Source organism: Mytilus edulis, chromosome 9 (assembly GCF_963676685.1).
Source record: "Mytilus edulis chromosome 9, xbMytEdul2.2, whole genome shotgun sequence".
Classification (NCBI taxonomy): domain Eukaryota; kingdom Metazoa; phylum Mollusca; class Bivalvia; order Mytilida; family Mytilidae; genus Mytilus; species Mytilus edulis.
In genome coordinates this window covers 17,152,065-17,179,254 of record NC_092352.1, presented here as the reverse complement: position 1 = coordinate 17,179,254, position 27,190 = coordinate 17,152,065, and the positions used below count along the sequence as shown (strand labels likewise).

The 27,190-nt window shown below is 31.1% G+C and overlaps 2 protein-coding genes across 4 annotated transcripts in view; one reads left to right on the top strand and one right to left on the bottom strand.

Annotated features, from left to right (window-relative positions):
- Positions 1-10,280, bottom strand: part of LOC139489591 (short-chain dehydrogenase/reductase family 42E member 1-like) — a 57,333-nt gene extending 47,053 nt beyond the window's left edge. Inside the window, exons 1-3 of one of the 3 annotated variants that reach the window (XM_071276171.1) lie at positions 10,204-10,280; positions 8,534-8,701; positions 6,314-6,409 (exon numbers count right to left, since the gene is read on the bottom strand). In XM_071276171.1, the coding sequence (XP_071132272.1) occupies positions 6,314-6,409; positions 8,534-8,695 (258 nt within the window). In that variant the 5' untranslated portion in view covers positions 8,696-8,701; positions 10,204-10,280. Of the gene's footprint in view, positions 1-6,313; positions 6,410-8,533; positions 8,702-10,147 lie in introns of all 3 variants that reach the window. The other 2 variants (XM_071276169.1, XM_071276170.1) reach the window with 2 other exon arrangements.
- Positions 10,233-27,190, top strand: part of LOC139489590 (sperm-tail PG-rich repeat-containing protein 2-like) — a 56,049-nt gene continuing 39,091 nt past the window's right edge. Inside the window, exons 1-8 of the mRNA XM_071276168.1 lie at positions 10,233-10,365; positions 14,781-14,901; positions 15,705-15,826; positions 16,780-16,932; positions 17,369-17,533; positions 18,185-18,415; positions 19,488-19,601; positions 21,668-21,824. Of these exons, the coding sequence (XP_071132269.1) occupies positions 14,790-14,901; positions 15,705-15,826; positions 16,780-16,932; positions 17,369-17,533; positions 18,185-18,415; positions 19,488-19,601; positions 21,668-21,824 (1,054 nt within the window). The 5' untranslated portion in view covers positions 10,233-10,365; positions 14,781-14,789. The remainder of the gene's footprint in view (positions 10,366-14,780; positions 14,902-15,704; positions 15,827-16,779; positions 16,933-17,368; positions 17,534-18,184; positions 18,416-19,487; positions 19,602-21,667; positions 21,825-27,190) is intronic.

The window sequence follows — 27,190 nt, the reverse complement described above, 5'->3', positions numbered from 1 at the left end:
CATGTTAGATTTAATAAATTGTAAAGTCTCTCATTCATATCATCAAACAAATTTTAACTACACATGAAAACAAATAAATAATGCAAAGTTTATATACATGTATCATGTTTGACGATGCTAGATGATGTTGAGTAAGAATTTGTGTCCAGACTAAAGGTAATTCAAATCTTGTCAAATACATGTAGTGTGGTCCTTTGTAACGAGTCTCATGGTGACCTCTAGAATTTTTGTGTTTTTATAATTGAAGTTGTTGGGTTGCTGTCTTAATGACATTTATCGAACATAAACTTTAATCATAACACCCAGCTTTTAAACAAATACATTTGACAATTTTAGTGTACATTTTGCAGGGTGGACCTTCAAATTCAAACTAACTTTCTTAATTAAGTTTTCCCAAGCAACTGAAAAATGTCAATTTTACAGCCTCAGTTGATGAAAGCTTTGAACTATATCTATGGCTCAAAAAGTAAAAAATGCCCATTTACAGCCTCAATGGATGTAAGCCTTGGACTAGAACTATGGCTCAAAAAGTAGGAATAAATCTTTAGTTGCTGTAATTAAACTGAATTGGTATTTTTCACTGGATGTTAAAGTAATCATGAAACAATTATAAGAGATCCAGTTCTGTTTATGTATATCTCTATAAATATTATTGCTTTTTTACCATTAATTTTAATTAGAACCAAGGGCAATAAACAAGATTCGCACCTGCCAAAACCCTCAGCACATAGATAATGGAAAAAGAATCAACTATTCTTTCTTTTTCTTGTACAGATGCTGGTTGTTAAACTGTCCCATAAAATTTCATGTAAATACTTTGAAATGAGGAAAGCAATACTCCCAACTTTTGTAATTAGTATAATATATATGCGCTTGTCTTTTCTCATTTCAGTTGCATTGTTTAACACATACTAAGCTATAAAAGCATAGAAGGCAGTATACAATGATAACATGTAAACTTAAATTCAGTAAATCTAGCAGATTTAACAGCTCTTATCCTTAGTTTTTAAATAGGCTGTGGAAAAGAATGTTTTTCTTGCATATTTTCATTAGGAGGGTCGAAAATTTGATAGTGGAATGTCTAAATAAACGTATAAATTTTTCTAATCAATGTTAGTTTTTGTTAAATATTATATAACCAGATATAACATCTTATAAAAAAAGGGAAATTGCATATAAATAGAGTGTTAAAGTTTAATTTAGAAATGTTGTCTTCTTGTTTCATCCTTCTAATAATAATCATCCATTGTTAACCAAACTACAAAGTTATTACATGTTATCAAAAATACAATAATCCAATAATAGCATAAAACATTGTCAAATTTTGTATAAACCTATTTTACTTCTCAGTTCTGCACAAAATTCTGAAATTATTGTGTGCATTTATCCACTGGACTTATTATTGCACTTTAGTCAAAATGTGAGAATAATTATTGTAGAAAAATACAATTATATTTGCATACAAATATGTTTATCAGATTCCATAATGCAGTTCCTTTTATTGCAGTTCTCATCCAGTCACATTTTCCCATATAAAAACCTTGCAATAATTTCTGAATTTACAGTATATAAAATTTGAAAGAGGTATTTACAGAATTTATGTTTAAATGTTCAGCCTCTTGTCAAACATACAAAGAACATTAAGTTTTCTACAAAGCAAAGAAGTACAACATTCTTTACTTGTAATAGCACAAATGTGTTAGCTGTGCCTCACAATCACTAGATACCATAAACTACCCAGTGCAACAGTGAAGTAGCATAACTGAAATGTGTTATTTCCATTGTTTCTTACATAATCATATTCCAGTCAAAATATATGTAGCGAAGCAGACTTATTACACCATGAAAATCTCCTATATTTACTGTCACAATAAACAAAACGCTGATTAATAAAACATTGCAGCAATTTACAAATTAAACAACAGAAAGTGAAACTAGCAAAAAACGTCTATAATGATCCAATTAGTTACAGAACAAGGAAGTGAATTATGGCAGAAATTTGTGTAAGTTCACAGGCACTCAGTGCAACATCAATGAAAAAACACAAATCTTGTCTTTAATTTGCCTGTTACTATTACAGACCATCAACAGTCTTAATTAGTTCTTGTATATGTTAGGTTAGGGTTCAGTGGATCAGTTTTTACCTCTTGTTTGGAACAATTAGACAAATTGTTACATTATTAATAGATTCCTATGTTAACTCTGCATTTCTCACACCTGAAGCTAATAAAAACTCATTAAAGTATACCGAAATAATGGAAATCCAATGTAAATTTAAAAAGGGAGTCATAAGAACTGACAAAATCAAAAGCTATGAACAACGGAACAAGATAAAAACAACTTTTCATATATATAGTAAATTATACTGCAAATTTTAGAAGAGCTGTTGTACTCAGTGGCGGATCCAGGGGGGGGTTCTGGGGGTGCGCACCCCCCCTTTATTTTTGCCGATCAATGCATTTGTATCGGGACATATGTTTTGCACCCCCCCTTTGCCCTGGGTGCCCTGGGTTAGCACCCCCCCTTTCGAAAATTCCTGCATCCGCCCCTGGTACTTACAGTACTGGTTTATTTTTATGTTACCAACAATCAAAATTGTGTACAACAAGAGTGTTCAGTGAAATTACTGTTCTGCTTAACTGCTATTGATTGGAACTATATTGAGACTTTTAAAACATGCTTTACTACAGGTATCACATAAACCAATAAATGGGGAATGTGTCTATGGGAGACAGATGATGCCCCTGCTTGCATGTCATATTAAGTTATAAAGGAACATAACTGAAGAACCATAAAAGTAATGCTACCCAAAATTTGTATTTGATCTGAGTTTTGTGGTAATAAGCATTGTGTACAAGGTTCATAATATTTGGTTGAGGTAATCTTAAGTTAGGGCAAATTCATCTTCCATTTATAAAAGGGTGCCAAAATTCAAACTTGATCTGTATTTTGTGGTAATAAGCATTGTGTATAACTTTCATAACATTTTGTAGCGAAAACAAAAATTCAGCATCTTTTTCATTTGTTAAGGGGTCAAACTCTAGAACAATTGAAGTGGCACCTCAAAAATTCTAACTTGATGTGTGTTTTACGGTGAGTATAAGTTTCATAACATTAAGTTGAGGCAAACTAACGGAAACTAAAAATTCAGCAATTTTTCCATTTGTGAAGTGCATTACCTTAGAACGGTTAAAGTGACGCCATCAAAATTCAAACTTGATCTGTGTTTGTTGTAAAACCCCTCTGGTTTGGGCATAAAAATTACCACAAACTATTGACATAACAATGCAACTTTGACCAATTACACACCAAAGCAAGGTTAAGGTCAGATGAAGCTTGCCAGACAGACATATACACTTTTCAGGCCCGTAGCCAGGATTTTCCAAAGGGGGGTTCGTTTGACTCACAAACTCGACTTTAACAGTCACAATTCGAACAGAACATCGACTTTAACAGTGCTTATTAGTTTTCAAGGGGGGGTTCGTCCGAACCCCTCGAACCCCCCCTGGCTACGGGTATGCTTTTCAATTATTCAATTGTACAAATATACTTGACCTTTTGCTCATATCTTAGAAATGCACTAACCATAAAAAAGTAAGGTTAATCACAGATCCACAAAATCAGGTCAAGGTCACCAGAACCTTGTCTGAGGAACTTGTAAACCTTGCAATAATTTATTTCCAAAATAAAGTTTTTCTATTACTCATAATAAGTAAAATTATCCTGAATCAACAAATATGAACATGCACTTGTATATGTACCTGTCTGTATTATCTAACCACCATGGTGCTGTCAATATGAATACTTCTAACAATGTACTGTGATCATACAACTGCAACATTCTTGTATGAACATACCAGTATGACAATGTTTGTATGAACGTACCACTGTGATCCTGTATGTATGATCATACATTGATACCATGTATGTATTAACATACCACTGTGACAATGTACGATCATACCATTGTGATCATGTATGTATGATCACAACACTGTGATCATGTATGTATAAACATACCACTGTAGTCATGTACATGTATGTATGACCATACCACTGTGATCATGTACATGTATGTATGACCATACCACTGTGATCATGTATGTATGGTCATACCACTGTGATCATGTATGTATGTCCATACCACTGTGATCATGTACAAATTATCATACTGCTATGATCTTGTATGTATGATCATACCACTGGGATCATGTATGTATGATCACACCACTGTGATCATGTATGTATGGTCATACCTCTGCGATCATGTATGTATGATCATACCACTGTGGTCATGTATGTATGATCACACCACTGTGATCATGTATGTATGAACATACCACAGTATTCATGTATGTATGTCTATCCCAATGTGAGCATGTATGTATGACCATACCACTGTGATCATGTATGTATGACCATACCACTGTGATCATGTATGTATAATCATACCACTGTAATCATGTATGAATGATCATACCACTGTGATCATGTATGTATGATCATACCACTGTGATCATGTATGTATGATCATACCACTGTGATCATGTATGTATGACCATACCACTGTGATCATGTATGTATGACCATATCACTGTGATCATGTACGTATCATCATACCACTGTGATCATGTATGTATGACCATATCACTGTGATCATGTACGTATCATCATACTACTGTGATCATGTATGTATGATCATACCACTGTGTTCATGTATGTATGATCATAGCACTGTGATCATGTATGTACAGTGGTATTTAATCATGTGTGTATGACCATACCACTGTGATCATGTATGTATAATCATACCTCTGTGATCATTTATGTATGATAATGTATGTATGATTATACCGCTGTGATAATGTATAAATTATCATACTGCTATGATCGTGTATGTATGATAATAGCACTGGGATTATGTATGATCATACCACTATGATCATGTATAAATGATCATACCACTGTGATCATGTATGTATAATCATACAATTGTGATCATGTATGTATAATCATACCATTGCATCATGTATGTATAGTCATACCTCTGTGATCATGTATGTATGATAATGTATGTATGATTAGACCACTGTGATCATGTATAAATTATCATACCACTATGATTGTGTATGTATGATAATAGCACTGGGATCATGTATGATCATACCTCTGTGACAATGTATTATTATACCACTTTGACAATGTATGATCATACTTCTGTTTGTATGTAGGATCATACCACTCGATTCATGTATGTATGATCATACCACTGTGATTGTGTATGTAGGATCATACCCCTCGGATCATATATGTAGGATCATACCCCTCGGATCATATATGTATGATCATACCACTGTGCATGATCATACTACTTAGATCATTCATGTATTATCATACCACTCCCATGTGCCTTTTTGATCATACATTGTGACCTTGTATGTATCATCATACCATGTGATCATGTATAATTATGCCCTTTGAGGATGTACAAATATACCACTGTGATCAAGCATGTAAAATGTGTGTTTTGAGTAATAAGAGTACATCACTATATATATTAGTGCCATCTAAGACTCAGTAATAAGTACATCGAATATATTGACACTAATGTTTCTGTAGACAGAAAACAGGCATGATAATAAAAAATAAATCATAATCCAATGAACAACATTATTTGGTCTCTGGTGTGTAGTTGTCTAAGCTGCAATCATACCACATCTCATTATTTCATAATGTGAAACTTGGTTGCGTGATCTTGATCTTTAATGTGGCCAGTTATATGGTATTATATGTTTTATGCAATAAATCACAAATAGCTTTTTCTTGCTAACAACTTTTCAGACATCTATCTTATTCTAAGACATATTAAAAATACACCTGCATGTTAGACTTTGTCATGAGTTTAAGGAATTCAAATTTTTAGGAGTCTATCTACCAAAATTATTAATGCATTACATTATTTGTAAAATACCTGCCACAATGTTTATTTACCAATCAAATATTTTTTCTAAATAAATACATTAATAAGGCAGTTAGTTTTCTTGTTTGAATTGTTTTACATTGTCATTCCATGGCTTTTTATAGCTTACTATGCAGTATGGGCTTTGCTCATTGTTGAAGGCCGTACAGTGACCTATAGTTGTTAATTTCTTTGTCATTTGGTCTCTTGTGGAGAGGTGTCTCATTGGCAATCATTCCACATCTTCTTTTTTATATTACCTACAAATTTAATGTGACACCTTCAATTTAATTGCATGTTAGAATGATAATTGATCTGTTCCCTAAATATATATAGCCAATGTTATAACCTAACCTGTTCTCTCCCTGACATCCCATATGACGCCATGTGGTATACACAGTTAACTCCCTTGAAGGCCTCTTCAACTTCATCTAAATTAGTTATACTGCCCTACAATTGAAATTTTTAAAGTGTGTTATATGCATAACAACCAGCAGACATAACTTTACCACAGTAAAAATTAACAAATGATCATTGACTATGGGGTAAAAGACAGATGTCTCCTGCCAGTCTGACCTGTACACCTGGTCCAAGGACACAGTTATCGCCCTTTGGTTTTTGTTGTCTACAAATATAGTCCATAGTGTGAACAGTGTATAACTTGCATTTTTTATTTGATACACCTTCCCAATTTATTTCTTGATATTTAATGCATGAAATAGTAAGGGGATGAAATTACATGTTAAAAAAAATTTGGGTGCTGAATCTTTAGGTAGCACTCCACAGTTAGGTGTGTAGTTTCGCATTTTGCCCCTGTGGATTTTTCAAATATGAGAGCTAGTGTGCAATAAAATTCATTTTTGGATAGCTGAGTATTAAAATAGCCTTTGTATTGGGTTTATATGAACATCAAGATTATGTAATGTATGTAATATAGGCTGTTTTCTGTATGACAGTCCGTATTTGCATGTCCCTACATACATTGGTCCGGCAATTATTGTAATGTTTTTTTCCAACTTTTTATCGCACGAACTTTGTGATTGGAATTTACGAAAAAATGAGGCGAAAGACCCCCATTTTTTATTTAATCATTAGGAAGATTTATGAAAACAGTTTCTAAAAAGGTATCACTCAAAGGCATTGAAATTCTAGTTTGATCCAAATTTTGGGGGGATATGTGACATGTCCACCCCCCTTTTTGCAATATTTTATGGTAAATAAATGCAGAATGTTGCCATGGATACACATAAAAGGAATTAATTTTCACTCTTTTAACTTTTGAAAATCAAATCTATGGACTATACTGATTACATACATATGCACATGTACAACACAAACAGTTAGGTTAATGTATTAGAAATCCAGGAATAGGAGATGATAAAACATTTTGTGGCTCATTTTTAATTTTATTTTCTAACTGTGGAGTGCTACCTTATGTTAAGTAGTGATTTGGTCCAGTTAAAAAAAGTAAAAAATAAGAACGTCAGAAGCTGTCAAACTGAATTTTAGACCCCATTAACACAGAATTGTCAATATTCTGAGTTAGAGCTGGTAGAAGTTTCTATAATGTTGATATTATTTGTCCCAAAAGTAGTACACTACACTGTTAAAAACTTTTTGAGATAGAGCATGTGCGATTTTTTAATTTGAATTTATTGTCTTAAAGAAATGCACTACGAAATAACTGTGTTCTTGGGCCACCTTACAATTATTCCATATACAAAATATAGTGGTCCTATTGGTTATTGTATCTGAGAAATAGACCAATCCACAAAACCCTAACATTTTCCAATGAACCATGAAAAAAGGTCAGTCAGATGAAAGTTGCCAGACAGATGTGAACTCCCGTTTCAGTTATACCATACATGAGGGTAGTAATGGGGGTACCTTCATGACGAATAATGGTAAAAATTCTTGCCAAATGACAATAACGATAATTTTTAGTGCTTGACAATAAAAAAATCAATCGATTTTGACGCATCACATTACTTTTTCCCCAAAATGATGCTAACAATAGTTATTTGAGACTTCTGAAGAATCATGAAAAGGGATATTTTGACGAATAACGATAAAATTTTAACCAATTTGAAGCTAGCGGTATCTGAAACGACCATTTGACGACTAATGGTTAAGGGCAATACTACTTCATACATAAAAGACACCTGGTCTTTTGCTTTCAATATCTGAGAAACAGAACACTGACCATTGATTCATGAAATAAGTTCAAGGTCAAATAAAACCTACCAGTCGGTAATTTATGATGTTCACCATACACCAAAAATTGTTGTCAGATTTTCAGAGAAATTGTTTCAAAGTAGGATACAATTTCGGTAAAAATATTAACTGTAACATGCAAAACTCTATTTTCCATTGTAATTTTTGTAATAACACACATAAGCTCTATATTTTTCATATCAAAATATATTTCTTGCAAATTGGTCTTTACAATTGTGTATGTCCTCATACTGATACCACTGCACACATGCATGAGACATTCTTTCAATATACAATATACCATGAAATGACAGGGCCTTTGCCACTGTTTCAAATTATTGTTCAAATATAAAATTGTACCTGAATAAAAGTCATTCCATCTAATAATGGCCACTCAAGTTGAATTAGATCAAAAAGAATAACTTGATGGCCATTCTCTACAAGCTTCTTCCCCAGATGATAACCTGGGTATCCACAACCTCCTGTTACCAGGTGCAACTCCAAAGAGCCCCTGGTCCGCATTATAATCTAAGGTAGAACAAATCATATTTACGTTATTAATTACACTAAAATGGACATTTAACTGAAATGCATTATCATGTAAATCTTTGAAAATTCATTGATGAATGCTACACAATGACCTACTTGAATCCACATCATCTTGTCTAACATGTCTAATGTATATACAATCATACCACATATTTTATTAAGGTCATTAGCGTGTTAAATCTATTGCTGAATGTATCAGCTATATGGATTAACTAGAAAACTTTACTAAACTAGTACAAAATTGAATAGTGTCACCTTATATGAAAGCAAGTAACTGTACATGTGAAAACAGCTGGTCTGAATTTCTATTACATGTTACTGCAACATAATCTATACAAATTTTTAAAAAATAGGCTAAGTACTTTGGCTGCACAATTTTGTCATTAAGTTACTACATTTATTAACAGTATGACAGGATTGCTTTTCTTGAATAGTAAATTCTTAATCAGTGGTAGTTGAGCAAATGAAGTACTTCTTTACCTCATTTGGTTAAAGTGCTGCCTTGTAACACATAAGTCCCAGGTTGGAGTCCCTGAGGTGACAAAGTTAATTTGTAAAATGAATTTTGTTCTCCAATTACATTTGGTGCCTAACTTTTAAATACCCATAGTGATTCACAAGGATTTATGGTCAAGGTATGTGTTGTTATGTTCAGGTATGATTACTCCTCAGGACTGAGATGGGGGAGGTGTGACTTCGTGACGGGATTGCTACCTTGAATACTGTAAATTCAAAAATAATTGAGTGCATTTATTATTTTGATTTTAATTTTTGTGATATATATTATTTGTATATATGGGCTGTTTAATTCATATATAAAAATCAAAATGTGAGTTTAAATAATTGCGATCACATCCCTGTCGTATTTTTTCGCAATAATAAAAACATCGTCATAATTTATGAATTACAGTAGTAGATACTTATAGTCAATCATAAGCAGTTGAGCTAGTGAAGCTTTACTGCTTCAAAAATAGCTCAGTCAATGAAAGTAAGAATTGTTTGCTCAAGTACTGCAGTAGTTGACTGACCTCTGACCAACTTGCCTAGTTAATCTCATTCATGAAAACGAGGTCTAAATTGATCAATATCCCTCTAACTACAGGAGGGACACATGTCCACACTGACTGTGTTAGAGGGACACATATGTATACACCCACTTCTAAATTATCACCCCAGAGGGATTGACATCAGATATTTTAAATGCAAATGGAAATAAAGAACATCCGCTAAGTTTGTTTGCCTCTTGATTTCGTCTGTTTATTCTATGTATAGTTAGTTGTATTTTTAAATGGCATGATTGAAATATGTGTTACATAATATATATGTCTACAGGCTTTTATGTTTTCATTTGAAAATGACATTTAAAAGAAAAGGTTACGTAATAAAGTTAAGATATGAAATATCAAAAAAGAAAATGGAGGTTACAGTAAAACTCCTCTGTTTTCTTCATTTACTTTACCAAAATTTTTAGGATTTTTTACCGAACACAAAATTTGCCGTCTGCAGCGGAGTTGTGTCCCTTTTCGGTTAACTTCCGGTCGCGGCCATTTGTTCCTTGACAACAATGTAAATTCAGAAAAGTCTATCCATAAAAAGAACGAAGTTTACCTATTTCAGAGGTGTCATTGCCTCAACAATAACAAGTAAGCATTTTATGTGTAATGGCAAATATATTTTATCAATATCAAGTTACTGAAATGTGACATTTTGTCTGGAGAACAGCTTTGACAGCTGTTGATGTTGTCATTTTCATCAGGTTAGGAACAACCCCGAACCCAGGTCCATGCAGTGCTGGGACAGCTATTTTAATACCAAACAGCACACAATATGTGGAGTTAACACAGCCACTTTCTAATACAGGATCTATTTTATTAGGGAAATTAGTAGCTATCAAGCTGGTAATAGATTTTCTAATAATTCCAAACAACAGAAAAAACAGGGTAACACGAATGACCGAATAACACTGTTATTATCCGAATAACACATGTAATGACGGAATAACTCTTCAAATATCAATATTAACACATTTGAGTGACTTTTAAACATATATTATTGAATAAAATTATATTCGAAGTGTATTTTATAACCTAAAAATGATTTACAAGTTGCAGGTAAGTTAATATTGATCATTATTAAATGATATGAGCAAATAAGCCCTAATACGGATAAATCAGCATGTGCAATACTAAAAACGTTCCACTGTCGATATAAATCAAGATTTAATATTGCTCTTCGAACAGGGCCAATACGGGAAAAAACAGGGCCAATACAGAAAAAAGCGGGGGAAAAGCCGTATTAGCCCTAGGGCTAATACAGGACGTTCACTTCCGGTTTTCAATTTTCTTACGCCATTACTTAACTTTGGAAGTATCGTTATGCATAAAAACATTTGTATAATATTTTTTAAATTAAAGTCATAAAATAAACAGGTTTAATGATGTGCAATGTTTTGTAACGTCTTAAAGTTTTGAAACGGAAAAAACAGGGCCAATACAGAAAAAAGCGGGATAAAAGCTGTATTGGCCCATGGGCTAATACGGGACATTCACTTCCGGTTTTTAATTATCTTATAATCATTTAATAAAAGTGTTATGAACTGGCTGTTTCTGTATTGGCACTGGTATAGATTCTCGGTCAGCTGTATTGGCCCTCGACCCTACGGGTCTCGAGGCCAATACAGCAAACCTTGAATCTACACCAGTGCCAATACAGAAACAGCCAGTTAATAACACTATATTATAAATTTATGGATATCGGTGTGTACTTCCAAGATGGCGACCAAGGAAATCGTATGGAATGAATAAAAGAAAGATTGCATATGCCTTCAAAGGAAAACGCTATGAAAATATAGTATTAAATATTTTACTGTAAACCAAGACAGTCACAAGCCTGTTTAATGCTGAGTGTCCATACCTTAATATAATTTCATTATCTCTTAATGATTAATTATGTATGGGCACATGTCAGTAAACAACAACCGAATTAACAATATAACAGAAGTGTGAGATAATGATTATTTTGTTTATTGGAACATATTAACTCATTATCACAACTAAATTATATATTTGGTACTGAACATTTCAATATTAAAACTTATTCAATGTATGAAAATAAAGGAAAGTAGCAATAAAAAAAACGTAAATACTAATTTTAGAAGAATATTATTTCTGATTTTTTAGTAACTTAAATTAAGTAAATTTAATACATTTTAAATGAAATAAGAAATAAATGAAATATTATAAACTTAGTGAAAGATTGTCTTCTTTGAAATTTAAAATTTTATTTTAAACTTCTTGTTCCATGTTTTGTTCTCTATTAATAATATAAAAACTCAATTTCACATTTATATACCTTATAATAAACGGTATGTCTGAAATATACTTAAAAAATACTTACCTTTCTAGGGCCTTGGCCATGTCATACTTGTTGTCTGTAAAGCAGCAGTCCTTACATAGGAACTTTAGAGACACATCTGACCAGGCCAATAATAATGCATCATCCATTGCCATTGGGACACAAGCACTGTGAACTCAATGATCACAACAACTGCATTGAATGGTGCAATCAACACATTCTTCATCACATTGAACACATGGATATAAAGCCATTTTGAAAATGGAAGACAGCACAAATGTCTTCATGGTTTTTTATACAAAATTATAGTTAGTTGTAAAAACATTTATATTTGCCAATGAAAATCTTTAATTTAGTTTTGAGAAAATTTTATTAGAAAAAACATACGAATCATCCATTCAGAAGCTTTGTTTTTATTAAAACAATCAAGTATAATAATTTTTTAATTAATTTGAATTGAATATGTGAAAATTCTTAATTACATTATATTTAATATTGAGTAAATTGTTATGAAAAGTAATTAGTGATTGGAGTAATTGCATTGCTTTGATGTACTGGTTAAATTTTCAAAACCTTTCTGAAAAACAATCATTACAGTAGACAATTCTCTGTATATACAGTAAAATATTTAATACTATATTTTCATAGCGTTTTTCTTTGAAGGCATATGCAATCTTTCTTTTATTCATTCCATACGATTTCCTTGGTCGCCATCTTGGAAGTACACATCGATATCCATAAATTTATAATGATCAATATTAACTTACCTGCAACTTGTAAATCATTTTTAGGTTATAAAATACACTTCGAATATAATTTTATTCAATAATATATGTTTAAAAGTCACTCAAATGTGTTAATATTGATATTTGAAGAGTTATTCGGTCATTACATGTGTTATTCGGATAATAACAGTGTTATTCGGTCATTCGAGGTACCGGAAAAAACACAGAATCCATCAAAATTTTCTCAGACAGCCAATCAGCAATTGGAAATAGGATAATTACGGTAAAACTGTTCATGATATTAAAATCGATATTTTGGCACTAAAATCTGAAGGAATCATTGTTTCTTCTTCATTGAATGGACCCCTGGCCACGCAGATATACAAGGTAATGAACTAGCAGACCAACTAACCAAAAATGCAGCACAGGAGGCAGAAAAAATAGAACACTAATATTTACAAAACAAGATATACAAAAAGGAGCAAAAGACAGTGTAACGTTAAAGTGGCAAAACCGATGGAACACCAGTGATAAAGAAAGAAGATATTATACCTTTCAACAAAATGTAAAAAATACACTTTCAAAAGACAAACCGTCAACTGAAATTTTTTCGAATATCAACTAGTTTAAGAACAGAATATTGTAATTTAAACTCATACAAATCAATGATATGCCCAGCACATATTGACAAATGCAGCTGTGGACAAAAAGAAACAGTTGACCATTATCTACTGTATTCTGCAATCTACTTCATAACATCAAAACTAACACTTGAATCAGAAGTATTATTAGCAACAACAGAAAATGAAAATTACAAACATCACATAGAGGAGATTCAACATTTGTTAGGGGTCTAAAGTCTGCACGGTTAGCCACTAGTCCGATGCACCAGACTAGTAAAATTTCATTCGGACTAGTAAGTTTTTACAAAATTTTGTTTGGCCCAATAAGAAAAATGTCAGAATATTGATCTTCAGACTAGTAGTTGAAAAAGATTTCTGTGCAGACTGAGGTCCGTCTTTATTAAAGCTACTGGACGGTTACACAAAATAGATAGTTTAGGTTTTATAACGGCTAATTATTTCTTCTTTTTTATTTATTTAATTTTATTTATTTTTTCTCTGCAGTGCCACATCATAAACAACAATTGTACTAATGAGTTTTATACAATAGCGACATAAAATTACCAAAGTGATCAAAACTACAGAGAGATTAATGTGTCAAGTTGACACTTACTAAAGACTAAAGCCAAATAAGGGATATCCCTTAATAAGAAACTGTCCCCAAGACTAGGGGTCGTTTTGGTGTTGTATAAAAGAAATTTTTATATTATGACGTCAAAATTTTGCCGTAATTTTTGTGATGTCCAGTAATGGAGGACAAATAGCGATAAGGTGTATTTCATAAAGAGAGATTCTTATTAGGGTTAATGTTACCTTTGAAGACTTACATAAATAATACAAAAGTACATTTCATCTTACGGTATGCCTTCAGATGGCATTACATGAGAAACACATATAAAGTTGGATATCTGAAAGTAATATTACAACAGCAAAAAACAACAGACATAAATATATATATATGAAGATGTGATGTCAGTGCCAATGAGACAACTCTCCATCCAACAAGCTATAAAGGGCCCAAAAAAATTGGAAAACCAACGGTCTTAACCTATATAAAAAAATTAGAAACGAGAAACAGGAATAAATTACATTAACAAACGACAACTACTGTACATCCTGACTTACAACAGGTGCAAACATTTGCAGCGGGATTAAACATTTTAATGGTACCAAACCTTCTCCCTTTTTCTGAAACAGTAGTGTAACATCACAACATAGAAAAACACACAATAAAATATCAATTGGAAGGCATAATTCAACCAATAAATGTCTACATCTTATTGATCTTTTGAATTTTCCAATATTATATCAATAGATATATCTAAGATATTCAGTAATCCATTATTTTAATTTTAGAAAACAAAAATGTATGACAGAGCATCAAGAGATTTGATAAAAACCATAGGATCTACTCCTGGCAATGTTGGACCTGGAACATATGATTCAAGTGTACCAGCAAAAGCTAGGCTCAAAGCAGGTTTGTATATCTATAACCTTCACAATGTGTGTTATTAGTAAAATTGGATCTAAATTTATATTTGAATACTGGATATTACCTACATGTACAAAATGTATTAATACAATGTACAATGTATCTATTCTACCAACCCCACTGGATATTTAAGTTTGACAGATTTTTAATGTAAGGACGAGTTTCTGAAATTTTAGTGAAATATGTTGTAACTTGGCTGAGTCAGTGTGAATGTAACTTGTAAGGAGGTAGTCCTTAATTTTGGTTTGCCACTAGACAGATATATATTGAAAATTAGAAACTTAGAAAGATGTTCCAAAATTGTAGTGAATTACGTTGCAATTGTTATATTAGAGGTTTTGAATATTACAAGAAGGTTCTGAATTTTTAGTAAACGTTAATTGTAATTAGAAAGATTTGGAATGTGAGAAGTCTCCAAGGAGGTCCTGAAATTTAGGGAACTAGTTGTTACTTGACAGGTTATTGTACAATGAATGTACAATGTAAGGAGGAGTTTGTGGAATTTTAGAAAAAATGTATGTCAGTGATGTACATGTATACCATAATAGTCTGTAAAAAAGCCACACTGAATTTTAGAGACCAAATGAGTAAATTCAATTTGTGTATAAGTTATTTTACAATAAAAAAATACTAGAAATTACCATTAAAATAATACAATTCTAAAATATGTTAGTAAAGTACATATCTTGATTTACTGACAGTGCATATGTTGTAATGCAATTCCAATTGGATGACCTAAACATTTCATTGAATAGTTCAATAACATGAATTGAATTGTTATTTTACAGATGGATATGCTCCTTTCTTGTCTATGACCAGTAGGGAAACATTCCTAAATATTAATGACCAGACTGTAGCAGCACCAGGTCCAGGACATTATGATCCAGGATTTGCCCAAGATGTGATTGTTGTAAGTATTGTTGTGTCTGGACAATATGATATAGATAAAAAAAATAAAAAAATAAGTAGAAATTATTGTTAAAGCTACATGTACAAAGGATTTGTCCAAGATCGAACCATTTTAAAAATGAGTACAAAGATACAAAGATATCGTTTTAAATCCATAAGTTGAAGAAAGACAGAGAGCACCATATCCGAAAGTAATGGACAGTTCAATACATGCTACACTAAAGATTGAGCAAAACAAACCCACCCAAATGAAAACTCAACCTTCAAATATGACATAGTTCTTTAACTGTAACAAAATTTTGTTTTTTTAATCTGGGTATCTATCAGAAAATATGTACAACTAAAATTGATCAATAGATATACTGAAATTTTCATAACTTACCACAATTTTCCTCTTTAGTTTTTTTGTTAAATTGGTCCACTGGTATTAAGAAGACTCTGTAATAAAGTAGATTTCTCCTGAAGAACTAGGTTTTTTGATTATGGAAGAAAATATTGAGTGGCAGCATGAAAAATTCATTTGAAATTCATGACAATAAGACATTGCTAAATTACATAGAGTCAGACATTATGAATATTACAAAACTCACAAACATTATGAATATTACAAAACTCACAAAGGAGCGATGTTAATTGCAGAATAATACTACTTTGAATAATCTTTCACATAATATTTATAGTGTACCACCAATCCAATTTTAGGATGATGTACAATTGAAATCTAACTGTATAGTTAAGTTTAAAGTTAAAAGTTTCATACAAGAGATGATTTGATACACAGCTCAGTCAGTCAGTTTAACAGCCAAACTGGAATCAGGAATGTACAATTTTATAAAATAAAAAATAAAAAACTTACATACAAATTAGACTGCCTGACACAATATCAATTAACTCAAGTTATAATGATAAATCATTTATTAACAGATTGACTAGAATGACTTTTTAACTTTTCAGGGTGGTAAAACATTAGCAAATAGATCCAAACGTTTTAGTGAAATTAGTACAGAGAACCCAGGACCTGGAACTTACAGCACTGAAAAATATACAGAGTTCAGGACCTCAAAGTCTGCTCCAAATATACTAACTAACAAAGATAAAGCTGGAGCAGTATGTATATTATGTATATCAAATGATAAAGTGGCAAATACTCAATTCTTTTGGTTAATATTTATATCAAATAAACAAAATTTGCTCTTCCATGAGTTTTATAATATTTTGAGTAAGATTATCATATAAGACAAGAAAAATTTATGAAAATTTGTTATTTAAAACTAGTTAAAATGAAATCACAATAAGATTGAGAACTGAGATACTTGTCCATCTTAATTGTGCAACTTGTCTGGATTTGAAAAATTCCAAAGAAGAGCATATTGTGCTTATACATAAAAGCCGTTTGGAATAATTTACTGTGTGAACTAAATGACCAGAATGATAGTTATTTTTGCTTTCAAGGTTGAAATATATTCAGAATATTTTGCATCAAAGAAAATGTCAGTATAAAAATTACATTTTAAGTTTCTTTTTCTCCGCTTCTTTATTATAGCTTTTGACAAGTAGAATTAAGTTCCACAGAAAACCAGAGGCCCCATCTATACCTATGCCTGGTCAGGCCTATGGCTATGAGGAATGTGAGGATGGTACACTTAAAAAACAAGACCCACCAGACAGAGATATATCTATTGGACCAGCTTTCTATAAACCAGCAGTTGTAAGTAAAACAGTCAATGCACTGCCTAAGATCTTATATGGTAGGCTTAGAAATACAAATTCAACAGAATACATATGTTCTATTGTAAAATTTGTCAGGGATAAAAAAAAATATGCGATAGATGGTACAAGACCTGTGTTATCAACTCCTTCTATAGATTTTAACTAAAAATTCTAGAATCTTCACAGAAATATTCCACAAATGTTGATTTTGTGCAGATATATACTATTATGAATTTAAGGCATTTGTTTCTATACTGAACTTGTACATGTAAATATATGGAAATCTAAATTGGAAAAATGGGGGTAATCTTTTAAGAACTCAATGATAAAAGGTCCACAACCTCAAAAGATTTGCAAACTTCACATTTCTTCACAATTCTCCTTTGTTTAAGAAACAATCTATGCAACCATACCATTTATGTCTTTGATCCATTTTTTGAAAAAATGATTGCCTTACCAAAAAGTAATTTGTTAGTTAATACACACATGTATCAAGTAGTTGTGTGTTCATTTATCAACAGACTAAGAAGAATTAAAGCTTTGAGAATTGTTAGTAAAAATAAGTGGTTGATTACATTCACCTGCGTTTCAGATTAGACCTCAATTCTATCTTCCTTACAAGTATACTAATGTCCATTTTATTTTCCAGACCGAAACAAAAACCACTAAGACATACAAAGGTATTCATTTTGGTAATTTGGCATCAAAACGTCTTGATTTAAGTAAAGGTAAAATGGGCCCTGGACCTGGGGAATATGAGCCTTACAGAGATGCCAGTATGAAAGCCGAGAACTTAAATTCTATAGCAGAAGAACAAGCTAGATTTGAAGCCAGAATCCCAAGATATCATGAAGCTATTCAGAAAGATGTGGAAAAGAAGGTATGATCTAGTAAACGAATAAGATAAAGGCAACAGTAGTATACTGCTGTTCGAAATTCATAAAATAGATTGAGAAAAAAACAAATCCTGGTTACAAACTTAAACTGAGGGAAACACATCAAATATAAGAGGAGAACTATGACACAACAGAAACTCAACATTAAAATGGAACACACACTGAAATGAACTATAATATAGCAAAGGCCATTTTCCTGACTTGGTACATGACATTTTAATAAAAAAAAATGGAGGGTTGAACCTGATTTTGTGGCATGCCAAACCTCCATCTTTTATGGCAATGTTAAATATAACATTAAAATGACAACATTACATGACAGGACTACAAAACAAATAAATGGGAGAACATAGGACAGAGAAACACACAAACAAGTGTTGTTTATATTGTTACATTAATCTTATAGTTTATGTATCAAAGTATTTTGATAGGAGTCATTCCTAATACATTTGGTGGCGGGATTTAAAAATCAATCAAAACCAATCAATCAATCATAATATATGTTGGCTGCCATTTTCAGAATGGCGTGATTTTAAGATATATATTCATTGTACAGTTGTTATCTCTTATAGTATAACTAATCGCCGTATTTGAATATCAAAAATAAGAAAACGCGTGACCGAACGACGCATGGATTAAACGAGTGCGCTGCACGAGTTTAATCCATAGCGGCATTCGATCACAAGTTGTCTTATTTTTGATATTCAAATACGGCGATTAGTTATTCTTTTCATTACATTGGCAAATGGCTTTTTTTTTATGAAATTAATGTGGAAAATGTAAGGAACTATATCTTTTTCCTACGCATTGACAATTTGTTTTGATCCGACGTTATCGACGTCTTGACAACGCCTATTGTTGTATGACGTCAGAGAGTGAAATAACCCCGTTTATTTCACATGTGAAATTATCGGTTTTTATCTAACTGGGAAATCAATGTAATTCATTGCAACCAATGTAATAAATAAGTATACATTGTCAATGTATTTGGATTTAAATTTTACAAAATTTGACATGGAAGACTTGAAATTCATCTATGTCTGCCAAAAATTTCAGGGAGTTCCAGGACCAGGGAAGTATGATGTGAAGGGTGTTTTTGATCCAGAACCTCCCAAGGTTAATACAGAGGGAATAGAAGTAGAACATCCACCATTTATGTCACAATCCAAGGTATGCAAGATTAATACTTTATAGCATGTAAAATTCATAAATCTCAGTCAGAAATTTGATGGTATCTATAGTTTGCCTTATCACTTTTGTTTGGAGTGGGAAAGATTATTTTATTTCTTTAACCTGCTGTTTGAATGTAGTAAAATTTTAGTTTATTAGGTACTGTGCAAATTTTAGTTGATGTGGTACTGTGCAAATTTTTATGCCCCCGCCTTAAGCAATGTAGATATTAAGTTTTGCCCATGACTGTCCTTCTGTCCCATTTTCATTTCCCTACTCTAACTTCGGTTTTCTTCATCCAAATTTTATGAAACTCATTCACAATGCTATTAAACTTATCACTCTAGAGTATTACCCCTTTATAACTGCGAAAATTACAAAATTGTTTGTTTTCACACACCATCTTTAGTTTGCTTATCCAAAATTTTAGGAAATTCATACATAATGATACATAATGCTAAAAACCAGAACACACAGCTAACAGGGTGTTAATTTTGACAGTATATTAATAACCATTTTAGAGTTATGCCCCTTTATAACTGGGAAAATGGAAACTTTTTAAAACTCATACACAATGCTAAGAACCACAACACGCATAGAAAGTTTGAATTTGGGGAGTGAGTTATCTACCATTCTGTAATTATGTCCCATTTTGACTTTGAAAATTGCAAATCTTGAGAGGGGTTATTTGTGTCCCTGAGAGGGGTTATTTGTGTTCTTGGACACATTTTTCCTTTATTAATATTGCAGTTATGAAGTGTTTTCATACACACAACTTCAAATACAAGACCTATTTTGGTATATAATTGTCCATTCATCCTTTTGTCAGATGAACAATAACGCAAAAATGCTTTAACCAACTTTCATACTTTTCAAACTTTGAAAAATACTTAATATCTATAGATGTAAGCGCCCTTTCAATATTATAAATTTGAAATTTAAAGTTTCATGATTAATGGGATTAAAACTGAAAATTGTCAGTGAAGGATGCAAATTTTGTAATATAAAGAATTTCCTGCAAATAAATTTTTGACTGTTTCATTTTTTTTTTCAACACCCAACTCTTTGGGGACAGTGCATACTGTTGGAATTCCTTAAAGGAAAGAAAGAGCTTTTTTTATTTTTATTTCTATTTTTAATTGTATTTACATCCATAAAAATAATGAAAATATTTTTTTACATCAATTCTTTCTTGTAACTACCATAACAGTGTTTTTCTTAACTAGACACCAACTATTGAATATTTGAACAATAATTTCCATTATGTTAAAATCAAAAGAAGATATAAACACAAAATTCAAAATTAAATTTTGGTAAAAAATGTCAAAATATCTCAATTTAAGTTGGTCTATTCATGGTGGCAACACAATAAAATACCACTTAATGATGAGTTAATCATTGCCTCAATCTTCCTATTTGACATTTTGTCACATCATCATAAAAGAGGCAAAAACTAAAAGATTTTACTATATGTCATGCATTATCATATGATTGTTAGTGCTACAAATTCCATATTATTTTTACCAATTCTACAGAATGCTACAGAAAGTATTGAAAATGACAATCATTATTTTTCCATTTTTTAATGTAATTTTGATAAACATGATGTGAAAAGATTAAATATACATTTTTGCCTATATTGCATAATATTAAATGTTGACATAAAAAAAATCAAAGTCAAATAATTTTATTGGTGTAAATTCCTATACAGAAATGATACCAGCCGACATTTACAAAATACAAATACAAAAAGAAACAAACAAACAAACAAACAAACAAACAAACAAACAAACAAACAAACAAAAAAAAAACATATTTTCTCAATGATAAGAGATACATATTATTATTTCAAGCTATTACAATCAGCTTTAATACTATAAAAGCTCTTAACAACATTATGTTTGCTTTAAATGAATGTTCAAATCATACATATCGCTTATTCCAGCTACACTTAAAGTACTAATGTCCGTATCATTACTTGACATATGATATAATATTGAAAATACATGTATATGTCAAAAAAATAATTTTATTATTTGCAATGAGAAAATGCTGTTTAATTACAGAGATTTACACCTTTGAAGAAAGTGACTCCAGCACCAGGAGCTTACAATGATCCCCGTAATGCATTTGAATCAATGAAAAGAGTAACAGGATTAAAAAGAAGTCCATTTGGTCAGACATCTGTAAGATTTGAACCTAAAGGTCACAAAAAAAATCCAGGTAATTGATAATAATATGTCACATAGATATAATCTGAATAAGGATTATTACTGCTTGAAAGTGGTATGGTTGATACATTTTTATAATTTACCATTACTATTTTCATCATTTAATTTTATGGAGTGTGAAATATTATAAGAAAAAAGGTCAGAATGTAATTATAATATTTAATATTCAATTGTTTTAATTGAATGTCTTACAATGTATCAACATTATTGAGATATCTAATATTGGCTTGATTTTTGACATGGAACATGTACCTTCAAGAGCAAAAAATCATTTGTATTTTTAAAGCCAAAGAAAGACTGACCCAGTAGTTCCTTTGTAATCATTGATCGTTCAAAAGACAGCATATATCTGCATCATTAAGGTGGTATGGGTGTCTTTCGCCATCTTGGATTGTAAATAACAGAGAATCTAAGGTCCAGATTTTTAAGGATGTTAGCAAAATTTGCTGCAGGAATGCAGATAAATAATGTAAATTCTCTTTAGATAAAAACCAATTATACAAGACTATTACTTATAAATTTTAATATTTTAACAAGTGTACATTGTTTTTGCTTGATTTTTAATGTTTATAAATTGGCATTTTAAGGGGAGTTAACATGTAATAGTGGATTTTCTGAAGGAATCTACATGCTATTTTGTATTTTAGCCAGAAAAAAACCATGGTGACCCTATCTTTTCTTTTGATATTCTCAAATCATTTGCTAAATGCTATCTTCTCATATTTTATTTTACAATTCTACCATTTAGTTTAGCTTCTAATCACATACTCATGCTTTTTCCTGTATAATCTATAAAAAAAAATCATTTTTTCACAACCATCAGCTTGACCTATCACTTTTATTATATTTTTGAAAATATATCAATATACAATACGTTTTGGCAAAATTGAAAAGTTCTATCATTTTTAATTCAGACTCCCATACCTTAAATACATTCTTGTAAAGTGGTTGCAATCACATCTGGCCTGACAACCTCTAAATGATTTTGCTTAAAGTCAAACAAATATATGCAATCATTGAGTATTTTTGTTTTAAGTTTGTTTTGAAAAGTTAAGTCAGATAGTACAACAATCATATCCCTAAAAATAAAATAAAAAAACAAGTCCTGGTATAATACAACTCGGAAATTACCAATTTCTGATATTTTCTTTGTATCAATTTTATATATGCTCTTAAAAAAAGTTAATGATAATTTAATTGTTGACATTATTTAGTGTGTCATATTCCTAATGATATTTTAATTATGGCTATGAATGTTTACACACAAAAGGATAATCAAGAGGTTGTGTACAGAGCACTGGTGTATGAGCACCTCTGTTGATGTATGGTCTTTTTAGTAATAATGGAACTTCTCAAATTTTTTGAGTGCATTTATTATGCTGCATTCAAATAACATTATCAAAATTTAAAGCCCAAGTTTTTATTTTAGCGATTACTATTCTGTCCCAGTTTTCCCAATGATAAAAATAATCTGAATTTACAGTAACTTTATGTGATAAAGTAAATCTATCATTGAAGTTAATTTAAATGAATGTATTACCATCAGTAACCACAGAATTCTGCAAAGTTTTCAATTGTTTTACAAACTAATTGGAAGAAGAGGGAATTACAGTTATGCAGTAGAAGTTGTTAATTGGGCTATTAATTTGAATATAAGTGACAGAGAGTTGATTTTCTACTGTTTTATAGAAAAATAATCAGATTACTTTCCCTCTTATATCATTGTTAGTCCTGTTCTTGGGTTGGATTTAATTGTACAAAATGCTGAAAGTGATTAAGTTTGAAATTTCTTTGAAGTTGGATTAGTCACAAGCTATATTTTTGCTGTTAATGTGAAAATTAGTCAAAACCACTATTAAAGTTAGCATGTAGCAATATTTTAGGACCTGGACGCTAAGTGGAAACTGGACGCCAGGGAAAATAAGCATGTTTTGTAATGCAGTGATTTTATTATCTTTTGACATTGACTATTGTGTACTCTTTGAATTAACAAAAAAAATTAGCAATACAATTGATTTAAAACCATTAAAGTCAACAGTTTCATGTGTTGAGTTTTAAAGTGAAAACCTTAGAGACTATTATCACAATCTAAAATTTACATAAACCACCATCAAGTCTATTTTATATTTCTGGCAACATATTTCTATCTTGGCCACTATCTGTCGACTTTTTTGATTGGAGGACAAAAGATGACCGTAAATCAGCTTTCCAATTTTCCATCTGGTACACACGGTACAATCTGAAATGGATGTTTTTCATGTCACATAAAAATTAATCATTCTTTGTCATTATGGCTCAAAAGTATTTATAGCTATGTGGATGTTTTATGCGAACATTAACTTAAAATATTGATATCTAAATTAGTAGGTCAATTATGAAATTGAAAATATCCCATTCCCTTTAATTAATATCCAGTTGGAGACCAAATTACTTCATTCATTGCTAAATTCATGCATTTTAATTTGTACCGTACCTGTAAGGACATTGACATTTTATCTGATAAATTTTGTAAGGGATACATGCTTGTTGAAGCACACCTCTGGGTGGGATTTTATTGCTGCGTTGAAGACTATTTGGTGGCCTTGGGCCATTTTCTTTTCAATATATGGTTAAATCTTTGTTAGGGAAAAGCATCATAAAGCTTTCATTTTTGACATGAGAGTAGATATAGGAAATATATATTTTGTCTGTTAATATCTGACAATATGGGTTTCTGTCTTCCATCAGCTGTCCTTCATCTCAATGTCAAGCTCAGTGAAAAAACAAAAATTCTGTTTCCTTCCTTTAGTCAGGCAAATGATAGATGTACTACATAATCATGGTTCTTGATTTCCAGTAAATTGACCACTATAAATAGCAGCAGACTTATACCTATCACTATAATAGGACTCCATGCTGATAGTTGACTTACTCAGTATCATTGAGTGACTGTTATAGATTTGTATCAGTTCTACTATTACTATAATCAATATGTTAACTTATTTGGTCCATAAATGCATTTTGTGGGTTACATATCAGTCTGACTGGTTCCATCTTAACAGGCCATATTTTCAAAGTATAGTCATTCAAGGTCAAATGAAATGATGATACTAGTTTCTTAAAAATTAATTACAGTAAAAGAGACTTGTCCTTTGAACAGGTTCACCTGACCTTGACTGAATTTTGCCTATTGGGTTCCTTTCATTTTTTAATTTTTTTTGTTACTTTAAGTGAAATGTCAATGATATTTAGTCTGTGACAACATTGTAAGATGAACATTTTTAAATGTCACAGGTATAACTGGTACCTGAATTTAACTCCATTTTTAAACTCAAACTATTTACATTAAACTGTCAGATTAAGCTCTTTTCTATTCATGCATGGTAAGTCCAATATGTCATTGAACAAGAAGTTCAAATGGTTAGACTGGTCAATTCTCCCTGTCCCTCACTCTGATACATAACAGGATATGCTATTGAAATAATATATTACTTTATTTTTTTTTATCTGTTTTGAAGAAAAGGGACTGATTTGTTATTCATATTGTTAATGGCTAAAATTTATTATTATATGGTTCTAGTATTGTTAAATATTTGTAACAATACAATACAATAATTTTATGATGTTTTTCTGTACTGAGAGTAACATATTTAGAAGTGCTGAACAGCTAAAATGGTCTAATCATAAGTAATCTGTGTCAAAACCTTATAAATACAAAATTATTCATTTTGTCCATAAAACTGTCTGAACTAATTTTATTGACCATACCCTTGTTATAAATCACTGTTTTTCACGGAACACAAAAAATGGATTAAGTTTGTTATGGGAGTTCCTGTAACAATGAAAGTGAAAGTTTTGTCGATAATAAATAATAATTTCTACTTTTTACAGGCTTGATTATTGTATTTCTTTTGTTCACAACAAAATAGCCGGGATGCAACATGTGACCTCAACAAGACCACGACAGATGCCCCTACAATAAAAAATGATACCCTCCATAAAAGTCTGTTTCCCTTGGTGACCAATCATCGGACAATAGCTAAAGAGGGAGATAGGATTCAATGTTAAGCTTACAGATATTCATTGCTTTTTCACACCTAAGTGTTTTTATTATCAGTATATTAATCAGTTTTCTCCGATTGATCATATTTTTATGGTCTCCATCGAATATTAATGATGTATGGAAAAAGCTTCTTTATATTAAAATACAGATGAGTCACTAAGTTGGATTTATTCAATAAGAAAACTGTCAAGACTCTGTATAAGGACAAAGTTTTTATATCTTTTGATTAGAAAAGATCAGCAATATACAACTGTAATAAATTTGTTAAATGCATATAAATTTGGCTACATTTTGAATATGATATAGTGCAAAGAAATAAAATTTAAATTAAAAGATATTCTAAACCATAACATTTTTAATCAGATGAAATGCAATAGGATTGTAAATGGTTTTTAGTTGAAATGATTATTAAACAAGTGAGAAATCTTAGTTTGTTTGCCTTTCAATCAACATATTTCTAACATAGATGCAGAGGAAACTACCACTAAATTAAACAAATAAGGGAAAAGTAAAAACTATCACTCAACAAATAAAACCAAAGTTTTTGAAATATCTTTTGAACTGAACAAAGTATAAAAAGGTCAAAATGAAAATAAAACTTGTCTTGAACACATTCTCCTTCATGAACAGCTAACTAAGAATTCGGCTAAAACGTGCGCTAGAGTATGTCTAAAACTTGCAATTAGGTGAAAGATTTTGCTTCATGTTGAAGGCCACATTGTGACTTTAAAATGAAAATAGCAATATTAATGAAAGTGTTTTTCCATTGTTTGGTTCTATTTCCATGCAAGCATAGTGATTTTGTTTTATGAACTGATATGTATTAGCAATATCCTTTCTATACCATATATTTCCTTTATCAATGCATGATGACATTTTAGCATTGAATAAGAATTTCTTGAAAGAACACTCCAAATCAATGTTTTGTGATTCTCTATTTCTTCTTTTTCTTACGATTTTTTCCGTTAAAGTATCTTTTGATTTTACTTTATAATTGATTACTCGGCTATCAGTTAGCTTCTAAAGATAGTAACATCCCTTAACAGGAAATAATCTATATACCTGGAAATAAGTCATGCCTTATTTCACAATGTAATTAGTTTCAGCAAAGATAAACTTAATCAATGTCACATAGTCTTTTGTTTCAAGACTTTGGCTTCTTTTAATATCGGTCAATGGTTCTAATATCTTTCCATTCATAAAGTTTAATATGAAGAGTCTGTACAGTTTCACATTGCAGATTGTTAATGAAACAACTTTCCACCAGAAACCATAAGACATAGATTGCATATTTTTTCCATATTTAAGTTATGATG